This window comes from Anguilla rostrata, chromosome 15 (assembly GCF_018555375.3).
Source record: "Anguilla rostrata isolate EN2019 chromosome 15, ASM1855537v3, whole genome shotgun sequence".
Taxonomy (NCBI): domain Eukaryota; kingdom Metazoa; phylum Chordata; class Actinopteri; order Anguilliformes; family Anguillidae; genus Anguilla; species Anguilla rostrata.
The window spans coordinates 7052180-7065001 of record NC_057947.1 but is presented as its reverse complement, the minus strand read 5'-3'; the positions used below and the strand labels follow the sequence as shown (position 1 = coordinate 7065001).

The 12822-nt window shown below is 43.6% G+C and overlaps 1 protein-coding gene across 1 annotated transcript; it reads left to right on the top strand.

Annotated features, from left to right (window-relative positions):
- The first annotated feature begins 713 nt into the window (after positions 1 to 713).
- On the top strand, positions 714 to 12147 carry si:ch1073-416j23.1 (rac GTPase-activating protein 1). The gene is given in 18 exon segments (XM_064311334.1): positions 714 to 874; positions 2791 to 2876; positions 4257 to 4459; positions 4545 to 4681; positions 4776 to 4848; positions 5065 to 5091; positions 5093 to 5118; positions 5550 to 5637; positions 6420 to 6561; positions 6891 to 7036; positions 7186 to 7350; positions 7457 to 7552; positions 8534 to 8732; positions 9735 to 9840; positions 10346 to 10478; positions 10702 to 10828; positions 11379 to 11490; positions 11704 to 12147. Coding segments are annotated over 17 exon segments (1917 nt in total). The 5' UTR covers positions 714 to 874; positions 2791 to 2794; the 3' UTR covers positions 11759 to 12147.
- The last annotated feature ends 675 nt before the right edge of the window (positions 12148 to 12822 follow it).

Below are 12822 nucleotides of genomic sequence, written 5' to 3'. Positions count from 1 at the left end.
ATGTCCCCTTCATGCTGTATTTCAGTGCATTCCTAGCTGTGTGACAGAGAAAGGAGGGACAGCTGGCCAGCAGACGAAAGTGCCTTCGTGTGTCGTAGGAACAACTGCAGAAAGGGACATAAGATAGGTCTGTATGAAAATCTGAAGAAAATGTTTACAAAAATATTGCAGTGTGGCTGCTGCTAGGCCATCTAGCTTACCTTTCTAATGTTTCAGCCAACTAGCTAAATAATATTGCCAGCTAGCTTCAGTGTTGGATTTCATATTTTAATCAATCAGCTTCAAGTTGGCTAGCATTTACTTATAGCAAGTTATTATCTGCTGCAATATGTCATGGCCTATGTATGGTGACATATACTAATTATTTATTGCCATGTTCTATCATCTTCCATTTACTAAATAGCCAAACACTAATACTTGTGGAAAACAACATTGTATCCACTATTAGCTGTTACAAACAATTCACTTTGAGTTTGATGATGAAATACCATCCATTCAATAAAGGAAAAAAAAACACACTTCACCTAGTCTACCTCAGTGGAGATGATCACTTAATCAATTTTGACCACTGGAATTTTGAAGCTCGGAGGTATAGGTATGGACTACTTTTGGGACTTCTGTTAGTCGGCTGTTTCCAGTTACATCCGGGTCCTTCGCCGCCTGGCCCATCCCACCCTCTCCGGTTCCTATACAAACTCTCTGAACCGTAAGCACGCCAGTGACGCCACAGTGAGGTCGCCTGTATTATAGCAAGGGAGAAAACAGCTGGGTTCGAATTTGCTGAAGTAGCGTGCTCCCTGATCCTCTGCCATCTGTTGAACGAAGTGAAAAAAGAGACTGGCTCGCGAGGCTACTGCCATAGTTACAGATTTAGGTGAGGTTTCTTCAGTAATGTTTTTAATATGTTGGAATTCAAACTTTGGGTTTCAGCCTAGGCATGACTAATCATATCTGACATGTAAGCTCGCATGACATTACTTTCCTCGCTCGCTCAATCGACAGTAGAGAATGAATCGTGTACTGTTGGAATTAAAATGTAATTTCAGGGGCGTTCATGCAGGCCTACAAAGTTAGATTAATGATACTGAAAACGTAGATATTTTATTAGAACCCAAATCATGCGAGTGAATCGACATCAACTTAAATCTCTTGATGAGGAGATCCAACAATGTCGCCTTCGAATCACTTTCGGACCATGATTTACAGACCTCCGCATTTTCTGGTGTAGCCTAGGTATTGGCGGATCTTGACTCAGGCACGAAGAGACTGCTTGAGAAACGGGAGAAAAATCTAGCAAACGTAAGGACACATTCAATTGCTTTTTTAAATGTCTTTTTTTTTTTTACTTTGTTGAAGACCCAAGTTATTTATTTTGAATAACAATGCGTGTTTGTAAAACGCACAACAAAGACCAGTGTGGCACCCTTATTTTCCGATTACTTGTGTTAACCTTACGCTTAAATTCAGACAATGTATATTGTGATAATTTTGAGTAGCCTATTTGTGCTGAATAATAACTAGTCTAAGCTCTTAGTTTCAGTTTACAAGCCGACAGGTGTTCAGAAGGAACTGGGCATCTGTGTCCACTCCGGGAGATAGCCCATAGGCATCGGCCTCATCTCTCCATGCTAAACAGTCTTTTATTTGCTGATACATTTTATCCCAACATTACTTACTCATTGAAAAACGAGATCCCTGCACCGCCTATGTACTGCACATGCATCCATTAGCTACATTTTGAACTGGTCTAAAGTCATTAGCATGCTGGCGTTGTCGAAATTAGGTTATTCCTTTTATTCAAACAAATACCGCTTTCGTACTGCCAGCAGTAGTAATGAGTAGGCTCATGACATTCCTATTAAACGGGAGCGTCATATTTCTTGAGCCCTTTTTATTTGCTAACATTGGTTACAGTGTGTCACGTGATCCTGACTGTCACTGTCTGTAATTTTATACCTGGCAGATTGAAACAAACCTGTTTATATTTACTAACTAGAGTTGTTTAATACTTTAAACCATTAATTGTTTCATAATGTAGATATATGTATTGATTCGATGTATTTCCAAGTCCACGTGTGCCCCCCCACACACTTTTCATTTTTAAAATTTTATTATTATTATTATTATTATTATTTTACATTCCCTGTTGGAATGTTTGCTTTGGTTGCTTAAATGCAGGTGGTCCCCAAAAAAGCATCTGCTTCTCTGTATTTATGTGCACGGGCCTCTCTATAAGGCTTAATTTCTGGTGGCAGTTTATTCTTAAATTTTGCATTCTTGCAAGTTTACAGGATTAATTATGATTATGGGTATTTTTTTTGTAGAAAATGTCACAAATCTGACTGGATTGGGTCAAAAATATTCATTTTCTGGTTGTGTTGGCAGGTAGTGACTGAATTGTGTTTTTAATATTTGACTCAATGTGTTACAATCTGGAACAGGGGTCCTCAATCTTATCCAGAAAGGGCCGGTGTGGGTGCAGGCTTTTGTTCCAACTGAGCAGTTACACACCTGATTCTACTAATCAACCACTAGAGTATTCTTTGCTAAGGACCTTAATGGAATCAGGTGTGTCACTGCTTGGTTGGAACAAAAGACTGCACCCACACCGGCCCTTTCTGGATAAGAGTGAGGACCCCTGATCTGGAAGAACCAATGAGTGAATGGACCGATTTGTCACGTTAGCAATCGTCCTCTGCATACTCATGTCACTGTGATGTGATCTTAATGACTCCCAGATTACAGCGTGAGGACTTATGAAACCATAGCCTTTTTACCGTTTTCTTGCAGACGAATGGAGTCCGTCTTCATCCAACAGCTTCTGAACTTGTGTCTCCAGAGGATTGCTATATCTGAGAGTACGAATGTGGAACTTGGTGAGTTAGGATGCCCTGAACGAAAGCCCTTCCATTTGGCGAGGCAGAGTCACAGCCTTGGGTACCTTGGAACTACAGTGGTGGAACTACCTGCGGCTAAAATGCAAACTCTGCAGTCACTATTGAATGTGCCTGTATATGTAAATCCAGTGCTTGCATCTTTTATGACCTTCCTGTATGAGGCAGAATGTACGAGGACTTGCTCTAGCTTCTACTAATAAAGCAGAAATTATAGCGTTAAGTTGTGAATACAGACTGCAAATGCAACCACAACTAGACTGTTAAGAGGCTCTTAGTTAGAACATGCGTTCATTTGACCATTATTGAGCTGCATTACTGGATAACCAGTAATCCATGACCTCTCGTTCTAAACACCGTGGTTAATATTGAATATTGCTTTTTGACTTAAATTTTTTTATATGTTATGCATTTCATTTCAAGATTTTTTTGGTCTATTTGATTTGCATGCAACAAAATACATTAAAATGCAATTTATTTATTACTTCCCTTTCAGTCATCGTCTTTTGAACTTGAATGGCCCTTTCCTTTTCTTAAGATGTATGTTTTTAATTCTGCATGTCTACTTTCCTTGGATGGCTGTAATTGGAAGAGAGTTACCGGTGCATTGAAGTGCCTTTTGTGCCGCTGACTAACTCCATTTCCCAATGCATTATGCACCTAGCACGCTAGCGCACATCATGCTAAGCTTGTTTTATCATTACATTCTTCCACTATGTCCGCTCACCCTGAAACTGCAGAAAATCAGTCCTTCAAATCATTTTTTTTATGGAGCCATTTTCCACCGTGTGCCAGACCCAGACCTACCATCTGAAGCAGCCAGAGGCTTGTGTTCTGGGATGGGAAGCAATGTATGCATTGCTTTTGTTAAAAAAGGAGCTCAACTCTGGCATTAAATGTTGGCGTACCTTCATTTGTCATTTTCTCTTCGCTCAGGTCCGTGGGTTGTTCTGTGGTGCGGTCATTGAGAACCATTTGAAACCGTGGCATATGAAAAATCTTTGGAAGAAGCACTGAGACAGAATCCACTGGAATACAAACCATATGACCTTAAATAGCATATTATAGTGGAGAATAGTGTCTTTTACTGCTATATATGCCTCTGAAACGGAATTTCACAAATGCGTTTCAAACTATGTAAAGAGACACACGCACAATCTTCTTAAACCCTGTTCTTGTTGGTAGACAGGACCCCCCCCCCACACCCCGCCTAACCAGGTACTCTTGTACGGACTCTTAGAAAGTCTAACTTAGGCATGTTGAAATTGCATCCTCTTTCCTGTGCAATGGTACTGTATACAAACGAAGGCCAGTTTTGACAGAGCCACTGTGTGCCGCTAACTGACCGCTGCTCCCTTTCAGAGTTCATCGAGGTGGTGAAGCGCCATGAGGCCACCAGGAGGCGCTGGCTGCTCGCGGACCAGGAGCTGAAGAAGCACAAGGAGACCCTGGTGAAATCGGAGGTGGCCCGCACCGCGCTGGAGGTCAAGCTCAAACACGCCCGCAACCAGGTGGACGTGGAGATCAAGAAACGGCACAAAGCCGAGGCAGACTACCAGTACCTGGTAAATCCCGGGTGGAAACGGCATATTCAGATAATTAGGTTAATTTTTACTTTACCCACGGGCCCTTTGTGTGTGCCTCTTCGAGGAGCGGCAGATGCAGCTGATCTGCGACATTCTGGTGCACGACACCAAGTCCAGCGCTTGCCTGAACGACGAGCAGAGGTCCATGCTGGCCAACTTCAATCACAGAGGAGGCAACGCGACTCAGCACAAAAGCAGAAGGTACCGTGCATCTACTGCTCCCTCTTCTCTTTACATTTTTAACGGTTTATCATTTTTTTACTGATCGGAATGGATCCTGTTATTTCCTTCCCAGATTATCTGTAATTGACGAGTCTTCCTTCCTGTCTCACACTGACATTAGTTATGACAGAACTGATGATGACCTGGTATGATACCATTTAAAATCTTCTTCTTCCTAATAATAATAATAATAATAATACATGTAAAAGCCTGCAAACATACAAAAAATGCATTAACTCCTTCTGGTTTGATGTGTACTAGTGAAAATATAAATAAAAAGATGTTAACAAAAATAAGTGCTCCTGACAGAATGAGGAAAAGATTGTGTAGAAGAAGAAATGCATGTGTTTGATCTGAAACAGGACCTGGACTCAACTGTGGTCAAGCCACTCAAGTCACGAGCCAGGGAGAAAAGGGTGAGACCCATCCATCATTCCTCTTTCACAGACCACAGTCTCCACTGGGGTCACAGTACTGTGTACTGCAGTGAGTTAGGGATGTGATTTAGAGCTTGGGTTTGGTTAAATAAGCGTGTGGCTATCTGGAGGAATTACCTTTGCACTTGTGAGTAAGACCGCTGGGCTGAATTTACTCAATAGCTGCCGTTAACATTCACCGCCAAATAAAAGCAAAAAATCACTGTGGAATTTCTTCACAAATTAATTGTTCAGCAAGCCATAAAATAAGAACCTCAATTGTGTTACAAAAAAAAAATATTTTATGTGTATAAATGATGATCTAGCCCTTACTCTAATATCTCAATATGTCGCAGTCAGAGGTCTAAGCTCACCGGCTCATGAGAAGAGTTCGGAATACTGTCCACTGTGCCTGATGGCTTTTTCCACCGCGCTCCTCCATGGGCGTGTGGGCCCTGCGAAACGGGGAGAGTCAGTGGCCGCCCTGGAGACGTGCTGGGGGAGAGACCGGTGGAGAAGGTGAGCGCACTCTGACTTAAATTAAATATTTGCTCCTCTTAGATGGAAGTGTTGAAGGAATGATGAGCAGTCCGGGTAGTTTAGGTGGACATGAGGGGGGGAGGGGAAATGGCTCCTGGATTTAAGATGGTGCCAGTGTATAAAGGCCTCCCTGAAGTTCCTGTTTGTCGGTGGCATGATGTCACTTCCTATCAGAGATCTCATTCATCAGTCCCCACTCCTTCTGCTGGGTGTGGTCTTCTCTCACTCTGTCTGCTCAGATAGAAACACTATGGTTGACACCTTGCTCTCTCTGTCCTTTCCTCAGTCTTAGCTCTCCACAGACTTGCTGGGCATGCTCCTTGAGAGCAATGGCAGGCAAACTGTCACTAAAGCAGTCTTTACATTGTGGCCACATGATGAAATGCTCAACCCAATGTGCTGTAAAAACCTAAAAATATGTAGTCTTTTAGTCTTGTACATTAATTAATCTTATTTTAATTAATATATACTTTTGCTAAATAAGACAAAAAAAGATTCCCTAAGAGGTGGGGCAATTTGACTCATTTTAAGATTTGCCAATGGGGTAAGAGTTTCATGTGCCAAGCAAATGGTAATTTCAAAAACAAGCTAATATTTTGTATTTGAGGGTGAAATTCATAAATTAATTTAGTCTCATTAAGACAGAATTTTAAGTCTTACTTGTTATGACAAGACTTATTTGTTTTGGTTTTTGCAGTATGGGCATAAGAGTTCAAAACAGAATGTCTTCAACGAGACTAATGCATTTTTTTTTTTTTAAGGAAATCGAATCTACTATAGTGAAAGCCTCGGTGACGACGCCTGAGAGTGGAGGTCAGATTCACATGGTCATAGACATTACCCAAGAAACCCCGGAGAAAACAGTCAAGACTTTGAGGAGCGGGAGCCTTCCTTCCGCTGCAGGTAATGGAGCCCCAACCCCCAAACCTTAAACCCCATCCCCTGAAAACTAGCCCAGTGTCCTGTGGGAAATGACTCCTTTGTTAGAGCTGAAGTAGAGCCTGCACACCAGAAGAATGTTTTGATCTATAGTGGATCTCTGTCAGATCAAACCTTTGACTTGACTGAGATCTGCTATTAATTGAAATGTAGCTCGATCCCATTAAAAATATTTGTTTTGAGTTCTGGTGTGTACACTCTACTTCAGCTACACTGTATATGCCTTGCACACTGGTCAATGTGCGGTTCTCTATACAATTGTATTATAAATGGCTCATTTGCACCTTTTTCAGAGCAAACCTCTGTTTGGGCTCCAGCGGAAGAGATGAATCCAGAGATCGTCACCGAGATGGAGGTAACCGCCACGGACCCCAAACTTCATCAGGTGTTTACTCCAACCATAGACAGAGCAGCGCACCACGTCTTCTTATCCAAAACGGTAAGGTTTTTTCTTGGATTCGCCACATTGCAGTCACCGCATGTAAAATTCATTAGCACGCACCAGAATTCTGGCCGCATGTACATTGTGGGTATTTGAGCCTGTTTAGGGGGAGGAGGCAGCTTGTTTGACCTTGAAGTCCTCCTCAGGTGATCCGGCCCGAAGTGTGCGTGCCCTGCGGGAAGAGGATCCGTTTCGGGAAGATTGCGGCGAAGTGCCGGGACTGCCGCCTGGTGGCGCATCCAGAGTGTAAATACATGTGCTCGCAGACCTGCAGTCCCAGCGCTGCCGTCCCCAACCCTAACGCTCTGACGGTACCGCCGATACCCCTTTCTGTCTCTCTCTCTCTCTTTCACACGCTTTCTCAGATATGTACATTGTCAAGTGTTCTCCTCCCCCCTGCCCCCCCCCCCCATATAGGACACTTTGGAGAGTTTTGCTCCTGCCACTCAGCCTCGGATCCCTCCCTTGATTGTACAGTGTGTGAACGAAATTGAGAAGAGGGGACTTGAAGAAGTAAGTATTACTGCCAGGAGGCTGGTCTTTCATCAGTGAAACATGAGTGGTGCTGTCAAGTGTCTCACCAAGTTGAACCAAATGTAGTTCTTTTGCAGTGGACGTAAAAGCATTTTATTGGCCAATCAATGTTTTAGCCTCCATCATAGAATACTTGAAGCCTGCAAGTATGGGCTTGGTTAGCACTTGGATGGGAGACCTCCTTGGAAAATTTAGTTACTGTGGTGTTGGTGGGCCTGTAGGAGGTGCTCTTCCCACAGGTCGAATAAACCCCAATGCACAAGTGCAGTGATGGGGACACTGTGCTGTAGGTGACGCCATCTTTCCGATGAGATGTTAAACTGAGGTCCTGACTCACTGTGGTCATGTGATTAAAGATCCCACAACACTCATTGCAATGAATAGGGGGTTCCTCAGTGGCCTGGCTGAATTCAAAACCTGGATTTCTCAACCTGCCACCTAATCATCCCCTTATTTATTTAGCTAAAAAATAGTTCTTTAACTCTCCACCTCAGCTGATATGGCTGCCATGCATCACCCGGTTAGGTGCTACACATTGGCGGTGGTTGTGTCAAGTTTGCCCCTCATCACTGCAAAGCAGTTTCAATGTGAGAAAAGCACTGTATAAATGAGGTATTATTATAATTATTGAATGCAGCATTGCTGTTTACACTGCTTGTAATGGAAAGTGTATATGTGTAATTTGCAACACTGTGGACCAGTCACACGAATGTGTGCAACACTGAGTTAAAATTGTCTGAATAAAAATTGAATCAAAGGAAAATGCGTGTCCCCTGCCTTGGTTTAACTGTTTCTTATTTTAAGCACGGTGTAATCAGCTTTGCAAATTCTGATACCACCACAGCCCTGTCTCCAGCATTAATCGCTGTTTTGGTTGTCTCTGCTGTTGCCCATCTTGGGTCGTTCCAACCGTAGACCATCTTGCCTACCGCTGGTGTTTTCTGTGCCCGTGCGATGCAGAAAGGCATTTACCGGGTGCCTGGAGGGGAGCGCGCGGTGAAGGAGCTGAGGGAGAAGTACGTCCTGGGAAAAGGGCCTCTGGCGCTCGGCAAAGTGGAGGAGATCCACGTCGTCTGCGGGCTCCTCAAAGACTTCCTGCGGAAGCTCAGGGAGCCCCTCGTCACCTTCAGGCTGCACAGAGCCTTCATGGAAGCTTCCGGTTGGCCTCCGCTTTTTTTTTTCTTTTTTTAAAAATTTTTATCAGCAGCAACTCCGGCAACCGTGCACTCCTTCAGTTAAGCTGCTTTGGATGTATGGAGATTTTAGCAAGAGCGCTTCTGATTGTGAAGCTACTGTCAGCTGTAAAATTACATTTCCCCTCGATTACGTTTCCTGTTTGAATCCGTCGGTTTCTTACGTTTCCCTTTTACATCCATCAAGTTTTGCTGCATTTACTGGATGTATTGGTAAAATGCTACTGAAGCGTAATACGGGTATATCACACACAACAGAGAAATGGTTTTGATGGTTTGAATGAGAATTTTCAGTAATGGCTTGTGTTGCTAGCTGGGAATACATCATTTTCTCATTTGAGGAGGAAGACGTGTGCGGTTAACCCTCGTTTAGGCCAACAGGTCATTTCCTCCTGACTGATATCTGCCCGTTTCCCCGATGACGGCAGAACAATTACGGCTTATCGCCCAGCCGGATTTCGTATCATGTTTCAGCATATTAATTTCGGGCCCGTCTGTGCACTCGAGCAGTATAAATGTGGAATTGAGGAGCGATCGGGATGTGCCAGCATGACCCGCATTATCCTAAGTAAATCTGTTTCTCAGCAGGCTGACCCCCGGGCCCCCGCACATCCTTTTAAATGATAAATTGAAACTGGTGTCTGGGGGGTGGGGGGTGGGGGGCAGGGGGGCTGTGATGTTTCATTTCCTTGTTCGTTATTGGCAGTCGCGCACAAATGTGTCAGAGATTCAAGGCGTCTTTGCAGCGCCTCTTCCAAAGAGTGTAGCCGGCCTGCTAAACGTGCTGATTGCCGGTTGGCAGAAAATTGTTGTTGTCTCGTGTAAATCAGAAGGCTCTGATTGACTCAGGTTCCTAGCGCTGTCATCGTGTGCGTGCTCGTTGCAGCTCTCTCTCCAGGCCTGTTTCCAGGCTGCTGTGGCAGGGCCGTGGGTCTGATACAGGTGCTGGGGTTGTGTTTGTCCCTCAGAGATCCTGGACGATGATAACAGCGCTGCAGCCATGTACCAGGCCGTTGGAGACCTGCCACAGCCCAACAGGGACACACTGGCTTTCCTCATGCTGCACCTACAGAGGTGTGCGTGTGTGTGCGCGTGTGTGAGAGCACGTGCGTGTGTGCATGCACATGTGTGAGAGTGACTCAGTGGTGCCAACGTCCACCAGGTATCTCTTGTGCTCTTCCTGGAGGGTTGCCACATCTGTTGACTTGTTTGTCGTTCAATTTTGTCTTCGTGTTTCAATCACAGTCAGCTGACACCATTGTAAATGAGGATTCTTCCTCAGTGGTTTCTCAAGATGGAATTGACTGACTGACTGGCTGATTGATTGATTGATTGACTTTGTCTCTTCGATACAGTGCCTGCTCACTTGCCTAGCACTGAAAACAAACTTATTTGAAATTAGTTCTTCCCCCCCCCCCATATTTACAAAGACAGAAATGTAGGGTGTAGCTTCACAGAATGCCTAGAAAGTTCCAGCGTGATGAGGCTGGTCTACAGGAGAACTTTAGGAGGAATGGGAATGTGATTTCCCTGTAATGAATCTGAGTAGCTGTGAATATGGCCTCTGACTTCCCTGTAGGGTGATTCAGAGCCCGCTGTGTAAGATGGATCTCAACAACCTGGCCCGGGTGTTTGGACCCACTGTTGTCGGACACGGCATGCCAGAACCCTCCCCCATGACCATCATGAAGGACACCAACATCCAGCCCAAAGTTGGTGTCTGAAAGCCATATCTGTAATTTGCATGCTTAATCACAGTGCAAATATTATTGGAAAGTATGTAATGCACAGTTGTCTTTTTATTCAACTTTTCAAATTCCATGTGTCTTTTCAATTTAAATTTAAATTTTATTATGTATTTATTCTACTCCATTTTTTTTATTTGTGCCATTCTTGGCTGATTTGATGTGCTGATGGTCATGGTTCATTTCCCAGGTGGTTGCCCGAATGCTGTCCTTCCCGTGCGAGTACTGGAAGAACCTCCTCATGGTGGAGAGGAACCAGGTCATCTCCTCCGTGGTCGACGCCAACATCAATAACGATGGCAACAGCAAGGATCGAGGTGAGAAGTGATCGGCGTAGCCGTTAGCCCCCGAGAGTCACTGTGTAGAAGTTTCCAGCTACCTCAACCTTCAGGGTGCATACTGATCATCTATCTCCCTCAGCTGTACGGTTTTTAGTGCTGTACCTTTTCAGGGATGACCCAAAGATATCAATCAATGCTTTTCATGACCTAAACTGATGTCATTTTCTTTAATAAACGTTAATTAACAAATAATGGTTGAACTGCTGACAATACCTAACAGCTAAATGAAAGGACAAGGTTAGCAGGCGGTTAATAACAGAAAGCATAGTCGAATGATTCACTCGATGATTCACGACCCAATAGATGTCTTCCGCTGCTGTAGTACAATGGCTGGGGCAACATTTGGGCAACTTTATTATTATTATTATCATTATTATCATTATCATCTCACCAGAACATCTTAACAAGACCTTAAGGTTTAGAGGTTGATAGGCCGAATGGGGAATGCTAAGTATCTAGCCTTCATTGACGTTGGCATCATCATCTGCTTGGGTGTTTTCAGTTCTAACAGAATCGCCTCCTTTAGATCGACTGTTCAAACCGCTGACCTCTCCTGAGCTCGGCCACTACCCAAAGACCCCCGCCAGTGGCTCTCTGAAGGGCAAATTCAAGACCCTGGGCACAGCCTTTAACAACCCGTAAGCACACTAATTATCATGTAATGGAAGGGGGGGGTGGGGGGGGTGGTGGTTGTTATTTTTTAGAAATATCCCTACTGCAAGTTGTGAAGCCTGTTGGCCTAACAGTTCAGGTACTGTACTGTAGTGCATAATTTAGTTTGGATCAGTAATTGTAATGTAAACGTACTAACCGCCACAAGCAATTTTAAGTGTGATGGTACTTTTTCACAGGGCCAAGTGCAAGACTGATCCGAGCAAGAAAAGGTTCTTTACTTCTCCAAGCTAATTAAGTACTGTAATTAGACTTTCTACCCCGTGTTAAATTGTGGATGGTGTTACATTGCCTATATCTTCTATATGTCACTGTGGATCACAGAATAACCTGCATGGATCACTAAGACTTATATTGGGTACTCTTTTTCTATGTGGGTAACTTGAATGGTGTGCCAAAGTATTTATTTGCAGCACTTAATGATCGAACTGATGGAAACCCTGCAGTTCAGTTGTTATTGTATTCTACCTATTGCAATTGAATGCACTGCGTTCAGAATTCAGTGAGACCATTCATCCATTGTATGGTAGAATCATTTTCACTTGGCATTGGGCTTCCTTGAAGGGAGCTGAGCACTGGGGTTTATTTGGGGCATTTGTGAAATAAAACTGCATTGAAAACCACTTGAGACTGGTCCAATTTAGTTAATGTCACTAACTGTAACAAAACTGGGACTCTTAAGGTGTAGAGATCACTGATAATTGGGTCATTAATATGCACACACAGAAAAGCTTGGTGTACATGGTATCCAGTACTGGTCTAGCTGAGGTAGCAGCTGTAAAAAATGAAACTTTGGCTACTGCATCTTGTCTATGGATGCATAATCCGGTCGTATTTCAAATTAAAATGCAAATTGAGGGGGGTGGGGGGTGGGGGTGTGATAAACCAACCAAAATGACTTATTTACGGAATATTTAAATTACCTCCATTTGTGGTGGCCAAAAAAAAATAAAAATATATACCGGAGGGGAAAAAATCTTTTACAATCAATGAAATATATGGTTGGGTGTTTGTCCTGGAAGTTGTGGGTGTCACACATTGGTTGTGGGTGATTCTTGCCATTTTTGGCAGTTCCTTGACTTTCCCTGTTTATTTCTGCATTTCCTCCATTTTTACTGCTTCCCGTGGGAGTTTTGGATGAGGAGTATCAATGTAATATTGCCTACAGTGTGGTTTGTAGCCTATAGGCTAGATCTATAGCATTTCAACCATACTGCCAAATGCTGGGAGAAACAAAGTGTGAGAATCTAGATTCTAGAATGTTCTGGGATCAAGATTCTGATCGTTGTCAGCTGTTA